This window comes from Dryobates pubescens, chromosome 12 (genome assembly GCF_014839835.1).
Source record: "Dryobates pubescens isolate bDryPub1 chromosome 12, bDryPub1.pri, whole genome shotgun sequence".
In the NCBI taxonomy this organism is placed as follows: domain Eukaryota; kingdom Metazoa; phylum Chordata; class Aves; order Piciformes; family Picidae; genus Dryobates; species Dryobates pubescens.
Window position 1 is genome coordinate 28,235,593 of NC_071623.1, and position 27,272 is coordinate 28,262,864.

Below are 27,272 nucleotides of genomic sequence, written 5' to 3' on the forward strand. Positions count from 1 at the left end.
TGGTTAATTCTATTCTATTCTATCCTATTCTATTCTAATCCAGAAGTTGAGAGCAATTGTTCCACCCACAAAAAACCCAGTCTAACAGTTTCAAGTATAAAGAGAACTTTCAGTAGTTACTAAACCATTTAAAAATCTGGAAATCCACGTGAAAGAAGTTTGGTTTATCAATACATTCAGCTATTCTGCATCATGCAGGAAATGTATTCATAACATTACCTTGTATCAAGTATTGCTCCTTATCATTGATATACATTAAACAATATGCACTGGCATTCCTGTAGCCACCAAAAGAGTCCCGTTCCAATTCTTCCCAAGTTGACTTTGTCACAGAAATATCATTGTATTTCATCCACCGGCCCTGGTGGTGGTCATAAATATATGCCCAGTAGTGTCCTGCATTAGCTTGACCTTCATGAACTAGAACAGCGTGCAATCTATAAGGAACCTTAAAACAAACAAACAAACAAAAACACCCAAATTGGCATCATTTAGTTTGTAGATCCTGTCCGCAGTAATAGTTTTGTTTTAAATAAAATTAACCAACAATTGTTAAACAGGATCAGAACACAACACAGAGGGACAACAAGAGGGTAAAACCAGCAACCCATTAAACAAAAGAACTTTGAACTATTTTACTTACCACTACTAGATACAGGAGACCTTAAAAACATTAGCAAGTCCATTGCACAAAAGTCTGCCCTGCTGTCTTTACTGTCAGATGCTCCTCACTTAATTCCTTCTTATTCCTACATTCTTTGTATCTACAAACCCCCCTTAGATATGTCAGTGTCTGAGTGCCAGTGATTTGGTCCCATAAACCTGGTAAACTTGTCCTAAAGTCTGGAAAGGCATATGCCAATTCAATGTAATAAACTCTGTGGCGTTTATGTATCAGTATGAGAGTTTATTTAAAGGAATATCTGAGAGTTGAATACTTCCATTATTCAAAGACAAAATTCTTACAGTAGAACAGAATTTCAGCTATTTTCCAGTATTTTAAATATCAGTATCAGTAAAGGCACGAAGAGAAGCATGGACCACATGAAGACATCCTCTCCTCCACTTGAGGCAGAGAGTCCTACTGTTTCTAGCATCAATAGAAAATGTATCCCATTAAATTTAGTTTCTAAGTAGTTAGAAGTCTGAAGAAGAGAGATACAGAAGCAGAATGAATGAGTGCTTCCTTCCTTACAAGTCTGTAAGGATGTTTAAAGCATCCTAGTGATCAGCTCATCATAACATGCCAAAACAACACATCCAACAAAAAAGAGAAAGTTGGTTTTCCCCAACATGCACAGTATGTGTGAATGACAAAAAAGGATGAAAAAACCTGCAAGAATCTTTTACTGGTGTCAGCCTGGCCTGCAGAAAAACAGCCTATTTAATACAAGGTGTACTAAATATTTGTTGCAAGTATCACTTGAGTATCACAATAATCAGTAGCCATAAATACATATGGAACTGTAACCTGAGAAACTCCTTAGAGTTATTTTTAACCTGATCATTTTCTTCCAGGCTATATTGCAACCCCCTTAGACTGTAGAGGTAACTGACTGTACAGCAGCTGGAATCCAAAAGTCTGTCATCCCAGAGAGCAAACCACTCTGTAAATCTCTCAAATGTAAGAAGTACACAAAGAAGAAATTCTAGTAAATCCTTAAATCTGAATGCTTTGGAGTTTTAAACATCTGTTATCAAACCAGTGTGAGAGTCTTCTTAAAATAATTGCAAGCCCATCCATATGCACATAAATATATGCAGATCCTAATTAAAAACCAGGTAAGTCAGGTCTCTCCAGACTTCAACACCCTAAAACAGGCCATCAAAAATCCCAGGTGAACTGAAATGATTTTATTTAAAACCTTGCTAGGTGGTCAGCTTGAGGGCCCCTACTCTCTCCTCCAGCTGTCAGTCATCCATGGTGAGTGTCCAGGAAGATTTCCCCACAGAGGTCTGTGACTGGGGACGAGGCGAGCTTAGGGCCAACAAGCGTATCTTGTGACAAGGCATTATATCAACACTCATTAACAGCACAGGGCAACACAAGTAAATAGCCAGCATCAAACTTCTTAGCTTAGTACTCATCAAACAGAAATGGGCTTTCAGCAGCCTCATCACATGTAGCTGCAGAACAGATGTATCAAAGCTAATATATCAAAGATGATGAATTCCCACAGGAAAAACGGAAGTGCCTCATTTCCCCACAGCAAGTTGATGGAATATGATGGAAATAAGCAAGTGATGAAATCTAGTCACTCAGGAGGATGAGACAATGTAAGAAACTCAGGAAGGTGTTTCATATGACAATTTGACCAAGCTTTTATGGACAACTGTAGTTTCCTTAGAATCAAAGGAGAAAATGAGATGCTTCTTAAATAGTTTGTACAAACGCTAGGAAGCATCCTGCAAGGATAGTATATTTTCCTTCAAAAGTTTAGTTCTATGTGCTCAGACCTTATCAACTCACAAGAGAAAAGCTTTCAGTCCTACAACTGTATCATTCAGAGGAAAACATCTATCCTGTAAAACTGCTCCTGGAGAATGGGAGCTATCCAATTGCCCAGACTCAGAGGTAGGCAGGGGAAAGAAGACAGCTGTATGCACCTGCTTCCTTCTTAATGTGCTGAACACACAGAGGAACACAAACAGCTGAGCTACAGAAGCCTTCACTTCTTGCCTGTGATGGGTTCAGTACCCACTTCAGTACCAAACAATAATTAAGGCACATCTCTATTTTCAGGCATGGCACAGGAACCCTCTCTACAAATCTACACTTGGAATCCATCTTCAAAGTCCTCTGTTTCTGGGATTCTGTTCCAAAACCAGCACCAACAAGAATCTGGTCTATATTTTGCAAATCTGCACAAGGACAAAGTGTTTTACTAAACAACCTCCTTTCTTCATTGTAATAACTGCTGACCTCACTAGCCAGAGGTATTTTCTCCGGTAACACTCAAGCCAACACAGCTAGGCTACTTGGATGCAAGGTGATGAAATTGCTTCATTCTCCTATGAGACAACATGTAAACTTCCTCCTGTAACATAAATACCAAGGGAAAATAAAGCATGCCTGCCAGTAGCAAGCTTAAAGAAAGCCATCCAGGCAAGTCTGCCTGAAACCCTTAACATCAAGTCAGCTGCCAGGAACTATTACAAGCCAAGTACAAAATGAAAACGTACATGAAGAAAACCTGTAAGCTGAGCAGATCTTACTTGGAAGGAAAACAGTTCTTCTTACTAACAAAAAGTAACAAAGGAAGCAATGCTTAACCTTAAAACCTATCAAAGTGAGTGAATGTAAGTATGCGAACATGCAAAGCATTCTAAAAACCACTGTTCAGACTACATGGCGTAAGAATCTTCCTAGAAGGCAGTTTAGGCTAAACATCAGAGTTGGGCACAATACTACATCCAGAGACACAAAAACCAATAATAAAAACCTCACTGGCATTATTAGCCACAAATAAAAATCAGGAGCCTTGAATTCCCAAGTATTAATAGAGAATCTGCAATACACAAAGGCAAGAAGCAGCAAAGCAGAAACTTAATAGATTCTTATGTCTAATGTTTTGCCACCTTAAAGCCATAACATTTCCTGGCAATGTGGTCACACCTGAAGTTCTGTATTCAATTCAAAAAGCTTGATCAGAGATAGTACACATTTGGGCTTCTCATCACAAAGTTGCTTAAACTTAAGAATGTCATCTGTAAAATACTGGAATTTGTACATCTGTCTGTGCCTAACTAAAAGGTTTGCAAAACCCATGATGACTTTCAGTGAAATTTCTCAAATGACTACATATAATTGTTGCAGATTTGCTCTTTGTTTAAGCAGCTGAGAACTCCTGGTAAAGTGACAAAAAAGGATCTATTTGAATTATCTCATGCAGAAACTGTACTTACTTGGACCATTGTTTTGTCAGAGTACATCAATTCAATTGTCCGATGTATCCTAGATATACTCTCTTGTAAATCTGGAAGAACAATAGAAAGAAGCTCTCTTCCATGAAGCTGCACATGGCAACATCTTTATTTTATCTCATTAAAAGCCAAACAAGGGTATATTTCACATTTGGTACATCTGTTTACCTGGTTCCATGCCGCACACTAAACCTCCTTGAATGACAAAGCCGAGTGGTTGACAATATGCTGCCTCTTGTTTCCTAGAGCTCAAGCAAGCCCAACCCCATTGGAACTACTCACCTTGATGCCTTCAGAGCAACAGAACAGACTGTAAGCTCTACCCACTCCAGAAAGGCTTTGCTTAGAAACATTCTGAACTTTCTCTTATAGGGGAAGTCACTCTGCATGCAGAGCACCAGATCAAAGCATAGGCCCAGTTACTACCACACTGACAGCTGAGAAATCTGCAGAGACACTCTTCAGCATGGATCTCACCTCTGTTTCATACTACTCACCGAACAACATACACAAAACCTGCACTGAAACACCCGTGTATGCTTCACTCACTCAGTTTGCAACTTCAATTCGTACACCCCCAGTCTAATACAGACTCTGACTTCCCTCTCATGTACTAGACATAAACGTTGAAGTATGAAATAGTAACCCAACAGACATATGGACATTAAGGCAATTTTCCCCCCTTCCACAAATCCTTTGCAACAGCAAACACACTCCCCCCCCAGCTTGTGGCATTACCTCTAGTGTCATTCTCTACTTCAGTCCTCCAGCGATGTAGACAGCCTTCTAAGACAGACAGCTCTTCCTCAGTGATGTGCCTTGGTGCCGGATGCATGGGCAGATCAGGAGGAATTCGTGATTGTGTGAATGGTTTATGTATTACTGATCTCTGTACAGGAGATGTGCTTGGAACATCTGAAGATGAAGGCCCCTGCTGCTCTATTGTGCTGTGTTCATTGAAAACACAAAATATTGAAAGAAGTGACACAATAAATGTAAGCTTTTCATCTGAAACCAGACATTTTAAAGGTAAGCATTTCTTACAGGGCAATCCAGGGAAGGTACCATAGGGAATTACTATGGAAATTCTGAAAACTCTTGTGTTGTGCTACACATCAGCACAATAACAACTCTGGATGCCATTACCAAAGATAACGGGTTTGGACTGGCTCAGTCAAGCCAGCTTGCTTCACCTGAAATGCTGTTCAACACTTTCAAGTAAGGTCATATAAGTATTTATAGCACACCAGAAATTTAGCACCAAACCATCTAAGCCAGTTCCAAGCAAGCAGCCATCTTAGGAGACTTCTACAAGAGCAACAGGATATTCAAAATGAAAACCTGCTACAGATTTTTCTCTTCCCAGCAACAACATCACCTATATGTAATCATATGTGTAACAAGAATCTGAAGATCTTTCTAGCAAGCCACTGACTTTTTACTTTGTGTGTAACATCGTGATAGAGCCTGAGGAACCTGGCTTCTTCATTAGTTTGGAAAGTTCTGTGAACATTAAGAGCTGGCAAAGTCATTCCACTTAACAGGCTGTTGTGTTTCTAAAGATTGACAAAAACCTGAAGGCTTTTGCAGAACAAACATCTATATGGGAGCCTGAAGTGTATTATTTTTGATATGGTATTTCATACCAGCAATGGTAGCTTTTAAAAGTTTGTCTCGTCAGTCATCCTGATTTCTACTGGTATTTTACCAGTAAGACATCTGAAATGTTTCAAAGGCTTTTTAGATTCATTTACTTCACTTCTCTGAAATGCAAAGTTAATTATCTTCACTGGACCAGAACCTAGAACTCTACTTTCCAAAGTTAGGAACCATTGTTAGTGTCCACCTAGAGAAGTCCTATGCTGTTACACTCTAATAACTGTTACTAATAGTAACTAGCTTCAATAATAATAAAAACAATTTTATTGGACCTTTATTTCCCTGGTATTTTACTCCAGCTTTTCAAGTTCCTGACAAACTCAGTGAGCAATGTGAGCTGCAAAGCAGAAAAGAAGCTTAACTCTCAGGCAAAAATTACCAGGTAAATGATACACCAGAAACCTTGAAGATCTGCAGCACATACACGTTGCCCACATCAGATTCTTCCACACACTTGGGAAGCAGTGAGTTCACCAGATACTGTATTCATTTGGAATTGTAGATGGAATTGTGCTTTGTTTGAAAAATAGTAGTTCTCCACACCAAGACATTTTTATAAGCATAAGAGACAAATCCAGATTATTAACATTATTTATACCTGTTGTGCTGAAAAATGCTTCTAAGAAAAGAGCAGAAACTTTATGCTATACTCCTTAAGAGATGCCTGATTTCATTAGTCTGGTGAACAAAGCAGTTAAATTTCTTCCCTGCTCAGCAGCCCTGTTTGCATTGAGGGGGTGATTGGCCTCTCACCTTGGGAGAGCAGGAGACAGCCCTTACCTGGGTGAGGTCTGGACTGGCAGTGTGCCACTGGCAGGGGCACTAGCACCTAAGTCATCAACCGGAGATGTGCACACTGGCTTGCTAGAAGCAAACTCCAAGGCATACTGCAGGACATCTACCAAGGGGAATCGTTTAGGACCAGAACCATAGCTTAAATATCTGTTAACCATAAAACACATTAATGCCATGACTCACAGATACACAAAAAAACCCACCAACAACAATCCACAACCAAAAATTTCTGGTTGGTTGCAACTAAATAAAGCAAGACTCTCCTAGCATGTTTCATGCATCAGAAGCACCACACTTATACACAGCTTCTAAGGAAAACGGTTCAAGAGAGATACAGAAGGAAAACCTAGAGCAAACAGTTATAGACAAAGCATATAGTTGAAAGGAGATCTTCTATGTAGCTCTTAACATTATTTTCATTTAGAGTTATCTACAGTACCGTTCTAGTCTCTGTTGTAGAACTGTGAGGTACTCTTTGAGTCTTTTGATTTCATCCCGTTTAATTCTTGTTATCTCTCTATTTTTGTGCATATACCTGTGAAACAGGACATTTAGAAAGAGGTGTCAGCCCACAGTATCCCAACACTGAAACTGAAGTCCATACCCATCAGCCATACCACATAATACTAATAAAAACTCACACTCCTTAGAACCCACAACATGTTAAAACAGTAAAACAGAACTGAAAATGGTAAACCCATTACACCTTCCCTCTTTCAACTTCTATAAGGTGCTTCTCCCTCCACGTCAAAAGCTCTCTTCGTACCACAGATGATAAACACGCATTAGAAAGCTTCCTAATTAAGTCACTTAAGAAGCAGCTACATAGCAATAGTCCTGTTTCATTATTTAGGCTCACAAATAAAATTCAGCATCTAACTGAAAGTTGTCGTGGTACTTCACCTCTACACAAACAGCATTCACTGGCACTGACAATCGTCTTCAAACCACGCAGTCTAACTGAAACACCATGAAGTATCTGCCTTCTCACTCTCTTTCTCAAATGGGCCCACAAACAGTATGACTTCTTAAGAGTATTTTGCCTGTGTACAGAAATACCTAGCAATAAATCAAAGACTGAAGTGCAAGCAGGTTTTAGCACAAAGTAGTTATACTTTCTGAAATAGATGAAACTCATAAAAATGGGCACTTGTCTAGAGTAAATGAACCAGCAATTTTACCAAACTCACAAGACTTAGTTAATATTCACACTAGGACTTTGTTGGTAATATTATACTGTACCTGTCCAGATACAAAATTGGAGGAAATTCTAATTTGTTGTGTATCTTCTCTGGTCTCCCCAAAGCCTGGTTAAACTCAAATCTTGATAGTTCAAAAGTTAAGACAGGAGGAAGCTCAGTGAACCAGTGCTGGAAAAAAAGAAACCCAGAAAAGCCCACAGTGAATGCCTTCCAGATAGCAGAACTACAGCAACAGCAGTACAATACCTGCAGACCGACATATGTATGGGACAAACTGGCTTGAGAGGGTGGGTCAGCATAATCTTTCTGAAGTTCCCATATTTCCTCTTCACTGTGAACACAGATAGTTTGTCACTTATGCTCCACCACAGCTCTTCAACTCATTTACAGCTATCTGCATTAAAGCAGAGCAGACTTGAGGGTTTCCTCCTTTCACAATTGTACTAAATGTGGCCGATGCTTGAATCTACCTGCCTTGCCAGCTGGCCTGCTCTCTGAACTCTTCAATGGTACTGAAAGAGTTGTTGACAACTGTATCAAGTGCTCTTCCCACTAGTTCCCTTAGACTCAAGTTTCTGACCCTTTCATTCACCTGGTATCACTCAAAGTTTGTAACAACCTCCTCTGAAACAGTACCAGCAGCTACTTTGGTCTGGGTGAGACAAGTTCTCTCAGAGCTGCAAAAGTGGTATCACAGAATCACCAAAGCTGGAAGAGACCTCAAAGATCATCAAGTCCAATTTGAAATCTTTCTAAAAACCTGTCCTGAGGTTTCTGCTCATGTCTCTGTCACTGATAATCCATCCAAGGCCCAACCCAAACATCACTTCATCTGAGTTTTTTTGTACACTCAGCCTTAGTCCTCACTTTATTCCTTACACACTTTCTCAGCTACAAGTTTAAAGATTTCACATCTTTAAAACAACTGCAATGAAACATGAACTCTGTGAAGAGAAAGTAGCTCAACCTTTACAGGCAATGGGGATTCCCCTATTTGCACATGAATAACCCACAGGCTGATTGTTAGAGAGAGAGCTCTGCCAGAGAAAGATGATGGGTAAGTACAAGCATGCTTGCAGTAAGAGGGGATGTTTCAGAATACATCATCTTGGTTCTACAACTGCCATCAGTTCAATTATCTCTTCTCCCCTAACCTGTGACTTCTGCATAAGAAATCTCATTCATCACTTCATTCCAACATCATACATTGTGTACTCCACTTGACGTGGCTCCATCTGAATCCCTCCATCCATGCTTCCAGTGTGCTCTGACAACAGCTCTCCAGGGAAAGCAGCAGTCCATAAGAGCAAGCATTGTCTGTCTATCACCACGAGCAGCAAGGACAATTGCCCATCATAGGGAACCAAGAGGACACTGGGAAACATTAGCAAAAAGGGGAGAGGGAAGAAGGCTAGGGTGCTGAGGAGTCACATGACAGAGGCACAGAGGAATAACAGCAATGCTCTAAAGCAATGGTCAAAGACACAAGCTCATGGTTGCTGTTTACAGCATGACACAAGCAGCAAGTCAGTCAAGCAGTGGTCAGCTATCACAGGACACTACCCTCATGACCTCTCTGGAGACTAAATATCAGACAGCAGGTGGGAACCAGCCTGTGTCAAATCACCACTGTGGGCACTGAACTGTGCCAACTTTTAATAAACATGAACTTTGTATCATATGAAAAATATTCCATAGGCTCCAAAAGACATACAGACCTCTTGGTTAACAATACAGTTATGTCAGACTTCAGAACCTGAATAACAGCAAGTCACATAAACAACCATGAGCCACAAAGAGAAAAAAGCAGAAGCAAATAACTCACCTCCTGACCAGACCTTGCAGAGTTTTCTGAATGGAGAGATTCAATTTCTCCTTCAATCATCGCAGCTTCTAGGCACTCATGCAGATCTTTAAAGCCATTAACCTGGAGTGGATACTGGCCAAACATTTCTGTGTTTTCAAATTTTTTACCTACACATAAGAAATTAAACAGTTAAAGTTTCAGGGGGAAAAAACAAACAAACAAACAAACAAACTTGGAAAAAACCCCTAACAATCCTATATCACCTGACATGATCTACTGACCTATTCCCACATTTTCTTACTGACCAATTGTATGCATGAAAACAGGTTAGTCAAAAAATTCACTTGAACATAATATTGCAAATGAATGTATTTCACTCTTCAGCCATTTTTTATGCTTTTGCATCTATTAGCAATATGCAAACCTCAAAATACCTTGGCACCACAAATGCACGCGAAGCTTTGCACATAAAAATCTAAGTCCTTCTCCTGCAAATAGCAGTTCAGTAATACAACCCTACACTGACTCATCAAAGCAAGCAGAAGTGCTGGTATGAAAAAGCCCTTTGTGTGAAGTACATTCTGCAAAACTGATTTCTGTCCTGAGAACAGAATCATCAACATCACAAATGGTTTTCAATTGCTGGTCATCTAGAAGTAGAGAACACTGCAGTTCTGCAGATCTACTAACTAGATGCAAATAAGATAAAGGGAAGCTTGCTGTCAGACTCTTTCTCCTCAGTACTTCCTCCAGCATTACTCTTGAGCAGGTTTGTACTGACTAGTCTTCAGCTAACTGTACTTTTAAAAGGGTGAGTTATCCATACCAGAAATTGTGCCAAACAAAATGCAGTAACTGAAATTTTTGATTGTATTAAATGAAGCAGAGAGACTGTGAGAGACCAGCTCAATGAAGTATAGTAACTTGTCTTCATTACAAAAGTGGCAAAAGTGCCATGACAGTAATTCCTTGCAAGCCTTTTACTCAGCATCTCACTGTAACCACTGCATCTCCTTACATTTGCTTTCAGTCTCGTATTCTCAGCACAAGCCTTTTGTCACAGAACAAATACATATTCCCCAAGTATATTTCTGAAGAAGCAACTAATATGCTACATCCACATCATTCAGCTGTGTACCAAGACAAGTACTGAACAGACACAAGCACAGAAGTCCAAGTTAATTCAGATGCGTACCTTCAAGTACACCTACTGCTAGAAATCGTCCATAGAACAACTCTACCATTGGGTTCTTTGGTTTCTCTCCATCCCTGAAAAAATAAAGTGTGTTAGTGCAAAAAACACAAAGTCATGAACTACTATAAAACTACATGCAGAGTATTCTAAACTCATAATGGAAGCACTGCCTATTTTACTCAGTTACTGCTCATGCCCTATGAGGAGAGGCTGAGGGAACTGGGGTTGCTTAGCCTGAAGCAGAGGAGACTCAGGGGAGACCTTATTGCTGTCTACAGCTAAATGAAGGGAGGTTGTGGACTAGTGGGGTTTGGTCTCTTCTCCCAGGCAACCACCAACAGAACAAGAGGACACAGTCTCAAGCTGCGCCAGGGGAGGTTTAGGCTGGATGTTAGGAAGAAGTTCTTCACAGAAAGAGAGATTGGCCATTGGAATGGGCTGTCCAGGGAGGTGGTGGAGTCACCATCACTGGAGGTGTTTAAGAAGAGACTGGATGGGGACTTGGCGCCATGGTTTAGTTGATTAGATGGTGTTGGGTGATAGGTTAGACTTGATGATCTTGAAGATCTTTTCCAACCTGGTTAATTCTATTCTATTCTATTTATCTTTGCACATTCTTCTAAGGACAGTAACAATGATTCACACACTTGCAATAAATATATTCTGAAACTTAAGTTTTAGAAGTGCTTAATTCTAAATTGTTCAAAAATGTCCTGCAACACTCAAGAAACACTTCTGTATTATTCAGAAGGCAGTTTGTAGCTGTTCACTTATAGAATCAAGTATTTACGTCTGAAGAGAAAAAAGAGCAAAGTTTTGACACATTAAACCATAAGATTGAAAAGCAAAACTGCATTCAGTGTTTAATTGATGATACGTTTTACAAAATGTATCTCTACTCTTTTTATACTTCAGGCTTCATTCAGCAAGCTTTCCAACATGAAGGTGAAGAAAGAAAACCCATGAAAAATCAAAGGTATCAGCACATGTGGAAAAAACATACATGAACTTAAATAACTTATGGAGTTGAATTTGTTCTGGCCATACAGTGAGAACTGGATTTTTGGTTGTTTGGTTTGCCTTTTCAATACACAGAGCTGGAAAAAAGTCTTACCTCTCTTCTTCAGCTTTTATTTGGAAGGCATCTTCTAGCCAGTCTAATAATTTGTGTGTAAATTCACTAACATCTTGCTGTTGAGAAACATAAAATCATCAGTGTATGTTCATGCATGTAACAGAATACCATGTACAAAACCAGTGTAGCAGTACTCCTCTCCACAGGAGCTCTAAAAGCACAATAGCACATAATTGATTAGGTTGTAAAAGACCTTTAAATAAGTCTACCACCAAACCATGTCTAAGACTGTGCTTATACTACTATTTTCTTTTCTTTTTTTTCAATGGGTGACTCTTGGAGCACACTAAGGCTCTGCTGTTCATCAGCCATTACATTGTCCTGTGATCCTTGTCACTTGGGCTCAGTTTTCAAACCATATTAGTCCAAAGGCATCTTATGAATCCCATTGTTCAAATGCCTTGGTATCTAACAAGTGGTGACTAACATTGCTTTGATCAAGCATTAAATTCAGCATACAGTCGTAGTTAAACACCTCAGCCACAGAACCTCATATAGGAAAAATAAAGCATCTGGGGGAAAAAAAAAGGCATTTCTCAGAAGACCAAAATGCACCCACTGTTATCTAGATAAGAATCCTGAATATGAATCTCAAGCTCCTCCAAAGCAGTGTCTACAAAGACAAACAGGATTGTGCCAGCCGTGGATGTACTGTTAGAACTCTTTCCAAAACCACAGCCTTAGAAGTTAATCTAAGCCCTTAAAGCAAGAATGTGGGACTGTTAGGTAATTTGTAAAGTAAAAGGAATAAAGTCTACTGAATAAAATAGTCACGATTGTGTGGAATTATTTTATTGTCTTTGCTTTAATTAATTTATAAAAGCAATTAGCACACGATACCAGAGAAAAGGTTCAAAGAATGAGATAATTAGAAGTTTCTTTGCTGTGGACAATGTGAATTTTTGTTGTCCACTGCCAGCTGACTCTACAAAAACCATAAATAAGCTTGAAGGAAAAATACATAGAACTTACCTGCTGTGAATCATTTGATTTAAAAGCATCTTTAAGGATTTCAACTGCTCTTGATGGGTCAACGTATTTTCTCTTCGAACCAACTAGAAGTGCAAACAAGTACCTCAATTCACGCATGAAAGGCAGGTTCCTATGCTCCTGTATTTGAAGAATTATAAATGTTTAACAAAATGGTAACTAAGGTCTACTTCACAGAAGCATTAGCCAGTGAACTAAGCATGTATATATGACGATGACAGGCTGGATGAGCTTACTTGCAGTGCTATCAAGGTAGTGTTGCCTGCCTTTCACTTGTCAGTTTTACAAAATAAGGTAGTTTTCTAGGTAGGAAATCATATCTCTGAAACTGAAAGCTACCTGAAACCACATGTAGATACAGTAGTCTCACTTGAAATGGGGCTGTACAGACAAGTGGACAAGCTGAGTTGCATTTAAGAGAGAACTCTTATTTCCAAGCCTAACAAAGCATTAAGTCACACAGTGAAATAATATGCACTGGTTTTATTGACCTTATTATTCCCTGTACCTCTGGCAGGATTCCTTCTGAGCATATGGACTGCCAAGTACCTTTTTAAGTTTATTTTAACTGAAAACTAAAATCACAAGGTGTACACAAACCATTATTATTTCTTTTGACAAGAGGCAGAGAAATAGCCTGCTCTCTTATCTATGTATTTTTTTAAGTGTAATTCCTGGAGAATATGGAGTTCTTTTTCTGGCTTCCAGGAGACAGGCAGAAGAAACACTGTCTGCCTGTATAAAGCAAAGTCAGCTGAAACACAGATCCGTCATACCATAGATTAAACCACCGGTTACAAATGCTGTGGAGACTGGGTATCACCCATGCCCCTGAGCAGATGACAAATACTTGTGAAATTAAAACCCATATTAATATCCCTTTGTATTTAGAACACAGTACCATTCAAAGGCTGCACAGATTTCAGATGCTGGTCAAACTGGAATTACTTGACGACAAATTATTTCACATCCTCAAACAGAAGACTTGTTTAGTTACTCCTGTGTCAATCCAGTATGTACTAAGCTTTTTTGTACACAAAACCTGCTTTATTTTAGCTCTAAAAATTGTGTAGAGAACTGAGAAATGTTCTGCATTAGTAGCAAGAAAAAATACTTTTAGCTATGTAAATTGTCAAGTTCTACTTGCTCTCCTAGTACACCTTGCCAAACAGCTACCTATTATAAACAGAGTTCACAGAAAAGGCTGAAGACTTAATCAAATGCCACTTGGATTAGACATTCAATCATTGTAAAAATCAGACTGACATTTACATAATTAAAGCAGTTTGTAACAACAAAACAGAATTGTGTGATTTTTTTTTTCCTTACTATTTTCACTAAGTAATCTACTAGAAATTTTTAGAATTTCAAGTTTTAGATACACATTTTATCAAGATGCTTAAGATGATAACTTAAATGCATAACAGAGATGACTGGCTACAGAATACTACAGATTTCACCTTTCTTTTGTTAAATTTACCAAAAAATTTACACTAATTGGTGTGTAGCTTTAGGTTGAACAACTGGCTACTGATGTCAATATGATTTCTCAGAACAAAGACACTTATAAAGCCTATAAACGTAATCTAAAGCTAGAAAAATCCTTGGTTTTGAGAAGGCTTGATGCAATGCATTAGGTATGATCCTTGGCCAGGTTACAGGGGTATTACCACGAGAGTGCTTCTGATTAAACATTGGCTAAAATAGAACAGAATAGAATTAACCAGGTAGGAGAAGACCTTTGAGATCATCAAGTCCAACCTATGATCCGACACTATCTAATCAAGTCAAAACACCTCCAGTGATGGTGACTCCATCACTTCCCTGGGCAGCCCATTTCAATGGCCAATCACTCTTTCTATGAAGAACTTATTCCTAACGTCCAGCCTAAAGCTCCCCTGGCACAGCATGAGACTGTGTCCTCTTGTTCTGTCACAGGTTGCCTGGGAGAACAGACCAAGCCCACCTGGCTACAACCTGTAGCTTCAGGGAGTTGTAGACAGCAATAAGGGCTCCCCTGAGCCTCCTCTTCTCCGGGATAAGCAACCCCAGTTCCCTCAGCCTCTCCTCATAGGGCTTGTGCTCCAAACCCCTCCTCAGCTTTGTTGCTGTGTTCTCTGGACACATTCCAGCAGCTCAACATCTTTCCTAAACTGAGGGGCCCAGAACTGGACAGAGGATTCCAGGTGTGGCCTAACCAGTGCTGAGTACAGGGGCAGAATGACCTCCCTGCTGCTGCTGGCCACACTGTTCCTGATACGGGCCAGGATGCCACTGGCCTTCTTGGCCACCTGGGCACACCGCTGGCTCATGTTCAGCCAGCTGTCAACCAGTAAAATCTTCAAAATCTTCAAATGGATGCAAGTCAGTCCCCAGGACAAGATAGAGTTTCACAAATAACTTTCACATTAAAACAAATGATCACAGCACAGCACGTGGATCTCAATCTGAGTGCATACAAGTAGGTGCACAAACAGAACAAGAAAAAAACAGGAGAAAAATTTACATAAAACCTAGGTGAAAAGTTCATAATATAAAACATTCTCTGTTTTATGACCTATTCCACATGAATAAATTTCTTAATACACCAATGTTGGAGCAATTCATGACTAAGAAATGTTTCTAAACCTACTTGTTTAATACATAGCAAACATTCATTATTGTCAATCAGTATATCAGGACATCAGCATAATCATGTTGAAACAGGGGGAAGGATGTGCTAACCTGCAGCACAACAAGCCACTTCCTCTGCCAATAAAATGTGTCCTAAAGATATCATTGAGGCCAAATATTTGACTGGTCTCAATGCAAAAAAGATCTTTTCACATGACAGCACAAGATAAGAGAACAGGGTGAGCAAAGAAGCTTGCAATAACTACAGGGAACCATATTTGTTACCCAGATGGAAAAGTGAGAAACCAAGGGATCAAAATTAATAGCAAGTGAAAAAGAACAAAACCAGATGGCATATTTCAAGTGTATGCTCAAGTTTGAAATCCAGCAAAACAAAGTCCATTTAGCTGAGGCAAACAGGGTGGAGTTGTTTGCGCTTTTTGAAGTAAAAATTTATACCAATGACTTGTGGATCAAAAATTTTACATCTGAAATTATTAACAGCATTTGAACTCAACATGTTGATTGGAAAGAACAAAAACATCTCACTATGCCATCAACATTCCCTGAAGTACAACCACATTTCAATTTTAAATCAAGGGACTGTCACAACCTTAGCATTAAATTCTATTTTCCACCAACTGGAAGAACAACAGGATACAAACCAAAGTCTACAAATCTGAAACTAAAAATCTGTCTTTATTAGGAAAAGAAATGTCATCCTATGTAGTGCTAATTCACATGCAACACTTAATTCTAGGTTAAAAATAAAAACAAATCTAAATTGAGATAGTCTTAAAAGCAAGTAAGCAGATAGAAGTCAGATCCAGGGCTTGCCTTTTTTTGTCAGCTGGGAGCTTACGTTACAACTTTACATCAATTTATCTCTACTTGCTTTCACCTTATAAAGAAAAAACAGTACTAATTTCGGGGTCACACATGCTTATTTCTTCTATTTGCCTATGCTCCAGCTAGTGAAGTCGTGCCTTTTCTCAAACTGTGCCCAAAATATGTTTCAGCACTAAGACAATCCTTATGCAGCTGTAGACAAGAGAGATGAGAACACCAATTAATACTGTTATTTAATTCCAAAAATTAATTTAATAGGAATAGGGTGATGAAACTCATGACAGCTTAGAAGACAGTCCTGTGAGGAGTGGCTGAGGGAACTGGGGCTGTTTATATTCCAGAGGAGGCTGCAGGGAGACCTTACTGCTCTCTACAACTATCTGAAAGGAGGTTGCAGTGAGCGGAAGGTCAGTCTCTTCTCCAAAGTTACTAGTGATAGAATAAGAGGAAATGTCTTCAAGCTGTGCCAGGGGAGGTTTAGATTGGATATTAGGGGGAAAAAAACTTTTACTAAAAGGGTAGTCAAGCATTGGAACAGGCTGCCCAGGGAGGTGGTCGAGTCACCATCCCTGGAGGTGTCTAAAAAACACATAAACCTGGCACTTTGGGAGATAGCTGACTGGGCATAGTGTGGCTGGGTTGATGATCTGACTTAATGATGTTGAAGGTCTTTTCAACATTAATGATTCTAAGACTGATGCCAGAGATTCTTACTAGCAGGCTTGCAAAAAGAAAGGTTTCTGCACGAGGTTACTTGCCTACTGTCACCATTGCACACACCTTTAACATTTCTCATGGTCAGAATTTCCAAAGGCATTTGGCTGTTACTGTCAGTGCTCGAGCAAGATATTTTCCACAGACAACAGTTTACTATTATCTGTAGTGCACCACCTCTTAAATGCCAACTACTTTTTATACCCTGAAAAATGAAGGTGAAGAACATTGAAGAATATTACCAAAACAAGTTATATGATGAATAATGTAGTTTGTTTTTTTTTTGATTGACTTTCTACTTGACATTTTGATACAACTCTCTGATAAAGCAAGACATTATTCTCACTTTCTTATTAAAATACACCTTCCTTATTAAAATACACCTTCCTGCCACCCTCTTGAGCCCTATTTCCAAAGGGACAAAAGAAAATAGTGTAAATTTTGGACACGTGGAAGTTCACTGCTCTGTAAGCCCTTGCTAAAAATTAGGACTTCAAGTGCCTTCTTCCTTTCTGATACATAACATAGAAACCAAGGTGTCTTCATGTATGTCTCCTCAGAGAGATTGATGAAGAACAAAAACTGGGTCTGTTTTGTGCCTCTGTACATGACCATTCAGCAAACAGCAGTTGTTAGCTTCTGATTTTACCTTTTGATTTCGGGGTAAGTCCTGAGCGTTTGCAGGAGGACTGAAATTCAACACTAGTCTTCGAAACTCCAGTAGGTTAAATAATGACTGAAAAAAAACCCACAAACCAAAACAAGACATAAATATACATGTTTAAAGTTTAAGCATTTTCACAATCAATACAAAATTCTTCCAAACCCCCCTTAGTGAAATAAATGGAACATTAGACATATGCAGTGCTCACACTTCATTTCAGAAGCCAGATTATTTCACTTAACTTTGCTAAAGATCATTTTCACACACAGAGTATGACACAGTATCACCAAGGCTGGAAGAGACCTCAAAGATCATCAAGGTCAACCCGTCACTAGACCATGGCACCAAGTGCCACATCCAATTCCCTCTTGACCCCCTCCAGGGACAGTGACTCCACCACCTCCCTGGGCAGCACATTCAAATGGCAAATTTTCACTAGAAGACAAACATTTTTTCCACAAAAGCAGCTGAATCAAAACTCCACTTCTTTACACTTCATCACAAAAAAGGAACCATTTTCAATGACAGATAAATTATTTATTGAAAGAATTGTATTAATTGCATAAATGGCAGTTTTCAAGCTGAAATTCAAACCTGTTTAGCCATGTAAAATTCATCTTGTAGCCTCTGTCATCTACCCCCTCAGAGGGTGTGCATTTATTTTTGTGTGCACAACTTAAATGCATTTAAAATTATCCACACTTGTTGCATTCTGTCTACTCCCCCCATTATTGTAGGATCTGAATTATGTGCGTTGAAGTAAGAAAACCGGGTTACAACCCATCTTTGCAGGTAAGGAACTGCTAACATTCTCATTTTATGGAAAAGAGGACATGAAAACAGGTATCTACAGTCAAAGAACTTCACAGGGTTACACAGAGCCTGGAGCCAAGAGTGCAAGAGCAAGATGACTCTGGGTTGCAAAAATAAAAGTCCAAACTGAAGTCCTCAGCACTTGCGTAACTGCACCATCGCTTTTCTGTACAGGCAAAAAGCACTTAAACTAAAGGTCACTTCATTACCACCAGCATTTTGACACAGAAAGGGCAGCAGACTAGGTCTCAAGTATTTTAAGCATGCTCATCAGAGAAACACAAAGATCTCACCTCCTGCTTAAACCTTTTGGTTTTATAATCTACAATTAACTTTTTTTTCCCCCTCTGTTGATCACATATGAGCTCTTTATTTTGGAAAGTTAGTTTGCCTACCCCAGCAACTGACTCTGATCCAGCAACTTGTCCTACATAGGTAAAGACTTAAGTCACAGACCATGGCAGGCTTAATAAGATTTCAACCCCCCAGTGTTAAGAAAGCAAAACTCAAATTGCATTTCTTCTAACAAAAAAAAACCCCAACCCAAATAGCAACAAAAAAAAACTAAAAAGCCACCAACCAAGAGCCTTCTGGTCTTGATAAATCAATACAGACAACTGAGTAATCTTTTTTTGCACACACAACCCACACACACTTTTTTTATGTTATGCTACTCAAAATATAGGTTTCCCCTTTCACCCATCCTTTCAGAGAAGGGAGATTAAAGCAGAGTTGTTTACTTACTAAAAGCACAGAAAATGTTAATATTTAAATCAAGTGTCATTCTAAACCTTGATACTAATGGAAATAATGTCTCATGATGTAACTGCATTCCACTGGTGGATTCTTCATCAAGCAAAACATAGCAATGTCTTATGCACAAAATAAACCAGCTGCTGAAATATAATGTCTAAAGACTTACTCTGCTCCATAATTAATCCAAATTCCATTCAAGTGCCAAGCTGCTGAGCTGGCCAATTTCGTAACAGATATACATGAATCAAGTACAGAAGACTGTACTAAAGTTCAGATTTTTTGCCTGGCATTCAAGCCACAAGTTTTTCACAAGAACTCTATTCCTTTAATCCAGAGCTCTAAACTGTGAATGTGCAGGTCCATGCTTTACTAAGCCGAAAGAACTGATTTCTGAAAGCTGCTGAATATAAACAAGAGGATTGTCTGAGATGCTCTTTTATAATTTCCCAATGTGAGTGTAAACAGGTAACTGTACCTGAGACTAATTTCTGTGCCCAAAGATAAAGAGATACAGAGACAGGGAACTACCAGAGAGACTCCAAAGGATGGCTACAAAGATAAGGAAGGGACTGGAACACCTCTCTTACAAGGAAAGAATGAGACACTTGAGGCCCTTTAGTCTGAAGAAGACAGAGAGGTGATCTTCCCAGTGCTTGCAAACAAGTGTCTAAAGGGTGGGTATCAAGAATATGGGGACAGTCTATTTTCAGTGGTGCCCAGTGGTAGGACAAGGGGCAATGGGCACAAACTAGAACACAGAAAGTTCCACCTGAACACATGGAAAAACTTCTTTGAGGGTAATGGAGCACTTGAACAGGCTGCCCAGAGAGGTCGTGCCTGGATGAGTTCCTGTGCAGCTTAATTCAGGTGAATTTGCTTTGGCTGGGTAGGGGTGGGTTAGGGGCTGAACTGGATGGTCTCCAAAGGTCCTTTCCAACACCTGCCATTCCATGATTCTGTGAAACAAGCTCACCTAAGTGCTCACAGCAGCAGAGATCTCCCACAGCCAACCACGCAGTGCTTCAGAAAGGGGCTATGCAAAACAATTCCCAGTTTGCTGAGCTCTCTGTTGACTGGGCTCCCTATATGCAGAGTAGGTGACACCATGGAGCAGAAGCTGTTCTTCTGTAGCCACCTAGATACAAAGCAGAGACTGATCCTGGCCTGATTGCAGTCTGCTGGCTCCAGGCCAAAGCACTGGCCTTCTAAACACGTTGCATGGGCAGCACTTCATCTCTTACCCACTTGGCTTCAGCTACAAAAAAGGTGTCAGGAATTCCAGAGCAAGAAAGCAGGCTGGATCTAAAAGGTGGATATTTCAAATCTACTGGCCTTGATCAAATATTTGATAAAAATGTACCAATGTAAAGTATGCAAAACTTACACATGCAAGAAGATATTCTAAAAGCTGTGGGCTTCCTCCCATCCTCCCTGGCCCCAGTATACTTAAACCCATTTAAAAGTTGTCATCTGGAAACTTGGCCAAGCTAAAGCAAGTTATATCAATTCAATTTATCATGAAAATCAACAGATTTTTAGAACACCTGCCTCCTATTATGCCAGTTTGGGGGCTAAACAAGATAGTAAAGGAAAATGAGAATAAACAGCAACAAAAATCCAGTGTCAGTTTAGGGAGGTCAAATATGCTGTGGCTCTCCCCTGCTATAGGTGGTGATGAGGCAGACATATTTTCTGTCATGTCAGAGAAAGTCAGGCAGAGCTTTAGCCTCAAGACTGCAAAATACTAAAAATATTCACTTTTTAAAGTAATGTCTACCCACACTATATAGAGTCCAAATACAATTTCAGAATATAGAATAGAATAGAATAAACCAGGTTGGAAGAGACCTTCAAGATCATCGCATCCAACCTATCATCCAACCCACTTAATCAACTAAACCATATAAACTGCCTTGGTTTCACCTAAAACACCCTAATTATCCCTTTTCCCTCCTTAATGTCCAAGATTATCAAACATAAGGCCCTTGGCAGAATTTAGGTTGCCTGAGTAAAGTATTAATTCTTAGCATTCAAGAACTGAGATGCTGCCTTAATACTACAAGAATATAAATTAATCAGCATATTAAGCCTATTAAAAAATTGGCATGCAACACAGATCATTAAAAGCCACCAGCAGAGTCCTAAAATAGTAGAGTTACTGGCATCAACAATCCTTGGAGAGTAGGAAAACAGGACTTCTGCATTAGATTAAAAAATGGCCTATCACGCTGCTACACAAAGCTTCAGCCAGGGTCTCTGATAGATTCTTGCAAGTTCTGTAAGCACAGGGGACTAAATATATGTTTCACTAAGATGCATGAGAATCTTTTGTTTTCCTTGACTGGCAAGTTTGTATTTGTTTCCACCACTGAAAACAAAGAAAAGAAAAAAAAAACCTGCACAAGAACTGGGGAATTGTTAATATTGATCACCTTCATGTAAGTTTACATGGAAACTTTGGTTTCATAATACTAAGAACAGAGCTATATTCCCATTCAAATCACAAAGGTTAAGCTTGGAAGGAAGGATCTTCAAACTGTTCTGTGAAACATTTATTAAAGCAATTCAGACTACTAATTCTAGACCAGTCAGTAAGATCCTGCCCAAGGAGGTGGTGGGGTCGCCGTCGCTGGGGGTGTTCAGGGCAAGGCTTGACAGGATGCTTGGTTGCATGGTTTAGTTGATTAGGTGGTGTTGGATGATAGGTTGGACACGATGATCTCGAAGGTCTCTTCCAACCTGGTCTATTCTATTCTATTCTATTCTATTCTATTCTATTCTATTCTACTCTATTCTACTCTATTCTATTCTATCCTCAAAACATTCTCATTTGGCAGAAAATCATCTAGGATGCTTAAGAATGAATCTATTTCACCAATGCAGTAATGGCTGTAGAAAATCTAAACTCCTAAGGTGATAAGTAAATAAAATGTATTAATGAACAAACAAGCCCACAAAAATAGTAATAAAACCCAAATCACAGTTACTAATGAGGCTTAGTAAGTAAAAATAATAGAAGATATCTACTGGACCACAGCTGGAACAGTGCCATTGTGAAATGCATTTCAGGTTTCTCTCAGAGAAGTCCCCAAACCCCTGCAATTTTCCTTCCTGCAGCAGGCCTGTTTGTTGGCTCCCTTTCACCAAAGCAAAGGACAACAACAGGCAAGGATCACAGTATCACAAAGGTTGGAAGAGACCTCGAGGATCATGGAGTCCAACCTGTCACCACAGACCTCATGACTAGACCATGGCACCAAGTGTCACATCCAATCTCCTCTTGAACACCTCCAGGGACAGTGACTCCACCACCTCCCTGGGCAGCACATTCCAATGGGCTAACGACTTGCTTGGTGAAGAACTTTCTCCTCACCTCGAGTCTAAACCTCCCCCGGCACAGCTTGAGACTGTGTCCTCTTGTTCTGGTGCTGGTTGCCTGGGAGAAGAGACCAACCCCTTCCTGGCTACAACCACCTTTCAGGTAGTTGTAAAGGGCAATGAGGTCACCCCTGAGCCTCCTCTTCTCCAGGCTAAACAAGCCCAGCTCCCTCAGCCTCTCCTCATAGGGCTTGTGCTCAAGGCCTCTCACCAGCCTTGTTGCCCTTCTCTGGTTGCCAACTTCAATTCTGGCAAAGAAAATTTAGGAAGAGCTTACTTTGGCTAGTAACCAAAACCTAAGTATATCTTAACAGTACAGCTTGAAAAGCAGTTCTTCAGCAAAGGGAAAGAAAAGTGTGCATTCCTAGGGAGCTTCTAAACAAATTCCTCCAGGTACTGGCATTTAGCTAAATCATGGTCTTGTATAAGTTGAAAGATTATATATGCATTAACATTATGCAACACCCATTTGCCTCATTTAGTCATCTGAGGCCTTTAATGCATTTCCAATTTTACATTTATTCAGGTTTTAAAGCCAAAAAGCAGAGAGGCCATGTCTACCTTCATATTATGCAGCCGGCACAGAGCAACCATGAAGAATACCTTATTAATGTTCAAAAACTATAAAGCAAAACCAGAGCTTTGCTATGTCATTGAAGTGGATTACTTGAAAGGGTTTGCCTCTTCCAACATGACAAATTAGACTTATTCTCTCATTTCACTTTTGGTGCTTTACAGTATCACAGTATAACTAAAGTTGGAAGAGACCCCAAGGATCATCGAGTCCAACCTGTCTCCACCGACCTCATAACTAGACCATGGCACCAAGTGCCATGTCCAATCTCCTCTTGAACACCTCCAGGGACGGTGACTCCACCATCTCCCTGGGCAGCACATTCCAAAGGCAAATCACTCTTTCTGTGAAGAACTTCTTCCTAACACCCAGCCTAAACCTCCCCTGGTGCAGCTTGAGACTGTGTCCTCTTGTTCTGGTGCTGGTTGCCTGGGAGAAGAGACCAACCCCCTCCTGGCTACAGCCTCCCTTCAGGTAGTTGTAGACAGCAGTAAGGTCTCCTCTGAGCCTCCTCTTCTCCAGGCTAAACAATCCCAGCTCCCACAGCCTCTCCTCATAGGGCTTTTGCTCAAGGTCTCTCACCAGCCTTGTTGCCCTTCTCTGGACACGTTCAAGTGTCTGTATATAGAACCAGTTTTAGTGGGGCAGATGAGACATATTAGGGTTAAACTTTTATTCATATCAATAGTCTAAATCAAGGAAAATGGGGAACTCTGTGGAATGTATGCTCACACCTGCACACATTCCCATATGTGCCTTCCAATAAGATTAAGAACTTGAAATTTGCTAGTTATATCTGATGTGCTGCGGGTTCAAACTAAAAGTACTCCCAAACAGTACTGACTTAACACTCCTGCATGGCTCACATTGAATATTAGTGTCCAGCAGAACTCCATATTGCAAAAATATGAGCAACTTCACTGGCAGTTAAATTCACTTCTTGCCAACTTTCAGGTCTTTTGACCTTTACACCACTAATTAGGGAGAGTCACTTCTCCCTCCTCTTTAGGGCTTTCCCCATTTTTTCTATTTACTGATCCATTTTATATCTTACCTTTCATTTCTATTCTTGAACCTACTGTTCTCATAACAAAATCCATTAAATAGTTGGTTGTTGGAACTGCACTGACCACTCTACTCCTGCACTACACTCCTTTCCACCCCACATCTCCTTGTAACTCACACTGGAGCTGCCTCCTACTCCACCTGTGCATGTGTTACTCACAAAGTGGTAAATCCTGTTTTCAAAATAGAGACTAATGACAGGCATTAAATGTGGGCATCAGGCCTATATTTGAGCCTTTCCATGCATTGCATAGCAGTAAAAGTCAGTAAACAGAAGCATAACAAGAATTCTTCCTATAATGCTTAAACTCAGAAGAGACCTTGTTGCTGTCTACAATTACCTGAAAGGACATTGTAGCCAGGTGGGGGTTGGTCTCTTCTCCCAGGCAACCAGCACCAGAACAAGAGGACACAGTCTCAAGCTGCACCAGGGGAGGTTTAGGCTGGATGTTAGGAAGAAGTTCTTCACAGAAAGAGTGATTGCCCATTGGAATGTGCTGCCCAGGGAGGTGGCAGAGTCACCATCACTGGAGGTGTTTAGGAAGAGACTGGATGGGGCTCTTGGTGCCATGGTTTAGTTGAGTAGATAGTGTTGGGTGATAGGTTAGACTCGATGATCTCAAAGGTCTTTTCCAAGCTGGTTAATTCTATTCTATTCTACTACAGTCGAAACTGACTGCTATTATGCATGCAAATTAGTTCAAACATCTTACAATGCAGAAAATAATTATTCTAACAAGGCTATAGAGAATTTTAAATATATTTTCTCCTAAGCACATATCAGCCATGTTTTGACTTCTACCTTTTAAAGAAAAAAACAACTTAAAAAAAATAAGGAAGTCACACAAAAAATATTCCTGATACTGTTGCTTTCCATACACTGAGAATTTGGCACAATCAGAAGCTTTCCTGAAAACCCTCATATTCAGGATAAAACTACATGTAAAGAAGTGGGGGAAAAAAGGGACAAACACAGCTTCAGAACTGTGACTTGAGCAGGCTCCTGTTCAAACTTCATTGTGAATGTATAGAAAGTGGAGCTTCTTCTCTCTCCCTCCAAGAACACCGAACTCCTGAGGATAGACAGGTAGGACACTGTGTGTCTGAACTTCAGCAGACAATCCCACATGTACAGTACTAAGAGAGGAAAACATTTAGCATTTTCAAAGTCACAGAGAGATTACATGCCAGATCTTAAAAGCTTTGATAAGTACCTCAAAAAAAGACTTTATTTATAAACAGTCAACCTATCAGCATTCCAAACTGCTGAAGACCAAGATATAAAACACAGTTTTAAGCTGTTATGTTTCGCTTTTCCAAAACCCTAACGTGTAAGATGGAAGATGATGGAAAACAGCTCTCCTACTATTTGATCTAGAAAGTCAAACTAACTCAAACCCTCTAGAAGACTTGGGTTAAGTCAGTATTTTAAACAAACAGCCTGCATTTAGAAAACATTTAATTGTTTATAGCAACAAACTGAGAACATTACTGCAATTCAGAAGGCCGATAAGTATGTGTACAGAAAAATTCACTCTAACTTTCAAGTCAACTTCAAGTCAAGGAAAGAATACTTTTCTTGGCACACACTAAAAAATGCTGTTTATCCACTCCTCTATTTTATGTCCAAAGCAAGGAGAAAAAAAAAATAAATAAATATCCTGTTAGGACATAAAATAACAGCCAGCCTTTCCTTACATGGTCAAAGTTTTCAACTTCTTGCCTAAATGCACGAAAACATGAAATAATTTTGTGCTATAACTTTAAATAACACATCTAAACAATGCAAAGGCACTTTGCCCTCTTAAACCTGGGAATTGCACATAGGATCACAACATGTATTCTGTATCCTTTAATTAAATGGTCAACTATTTACTAGTCAAATCCAAGGCCACCATCCACCAAAGCTTTCTAACGCTTCACAGCAGAAACCTCATGTTACCATGTAACACTAAATATAAGGTGAGCATTTGAAAAGAAAATAACAGAAGGAACCCAAGGGAACTGGAGATGACAAAGAGGAACAAAGAGCAGGAAAAGGAATGTTCAGTCAGCAAATATCATAGGATGACTAAACTTGGAAGTGACAGGTCGATCTTTACTCTAGAAGGAAACAGAGTGACTGAGGGAGGGAAAGCAAGAAACTAAAGTTCCAACATAATTGCTCCTCTGCCCATGAAACTCTAGGGAACAGTTTATATCATGTTTCCATCCCAGCCCTGCCCCACTCTGTTCCACAGAGAAAATAGTGGAAAGAAAATATTCCATCCATAAGCATTTTAAATCAAAGGAAGAACCGTGCATTACATGCTCTTCTCTGTGCAACCTTTCATTGTATGCCCAGGAAGCAATGGAGCCACGTACAATGTGTGTCTGTGCATACATCTATATATACATACACACACAGAGATACACACATGTAATTCATATTACATAGTGTCAGGCTTTTTAGTACTAATGCATTACTACATCATCCATCACAATTCCTTCTATTCAACATAAGTAGGAAAACCCAAACAATGATAAAGTTAGATACTTGCGCTACACTGATGCAAGGATGGTAAGAACAATAGCTGAGGCACCAGCTGTAACGAAAATACCTTTGATTCTCACTCATCAAGCTGGCTAATTTCTTCCTAGAACAGCTAGGATCAAATGAAATCCTAAACCCAAATATGCTGACATAAGGAAGGCAAGAAGGTTGTTCCTAAACACAGTGTATCAGAGTAAAATGCCAGAAGTGGTTGTACAGTCCCTGAAAATAAAACACAGTGGTGGAGATTTATGCTTGTAAAACAGTAGCTTACTAATCCTTTGTTCTGCAAGCTATGTACTTCTGGGGGTGGAGGAAAAGTCTCATTTTTGAATGGCTAACCAGATTTTGACAGACTCCCAGAGAAAATTAGGGTGGAGATGCCAAACCCTAGCTGTCATTCTGGAACAGCTTATTCAGTAATGACTTTGGGTGGAGCTACAATCCAGACAGGCCTTCGGGAAGTCATGACACAAAGGAAAACACTGAACCTAGTGCTTTAAGTATGGAACTGCGGGGGGGGAGGGAAATAGAGCAGCCACCATTTACACTACATATTTCCTCTGATTCCACACATCCTTTCTTACTTCCATCGGAAATTTATCT

General features: G+C 39.8%; 1 protein-coding gene across 1 annotated transcript in view; it reads right to left on the reverse strand.

Annotated features, from left to right (window-relative positions):
* Positions 1-27,272, reverse strand: part of USP25 (ubiquitin specific peptidase 25) — a 94,253-nt gene that overhangs the window by 21,411 nt on the left and 45,570 nt on the right. The window contains exons 6-16 of the mRNA XM_054165753.1: positions 17,533-17,619; positions 12,690-12,827; positions 11,697-11,773; positions 10,583-10,656; positions 9,406-9,554; positions 7,621-7,748; positions 6,818-6,913; positions 6,364-6,525; positions 4,663-4,871; positions 3,907-3,977; positions 220-448 (exon numbers count right to left, since the gene is read on the reverse strand). Of these exons, the coding sequence (XP_054021728.1) occupies positions 220-448; positions 3,907-3,977; positions 4,663-4,871; positions 6,364-6,525; positions 6,818-6,913; positions 7,621-7,748; positions 9,406-9,554; positions 10,583-10,656; positions 11,697-11,773; positions 12,690-12,827; positions 17,533-17,619 (1,420 nt within the window). The remainder of the gene's footprint in view (positions 1-219; positions 449-3,906; positions 3,978-4,662; positions 4,872-6,363; positions 6,526-6,817; positions 6,914-7,620; positions 7,749-9,405; positions 9,555-10,582; positions 10,657-11,696; positions 11,774-12,689; positions 12,828-17,532; positions 17,620-27,272) is intronic.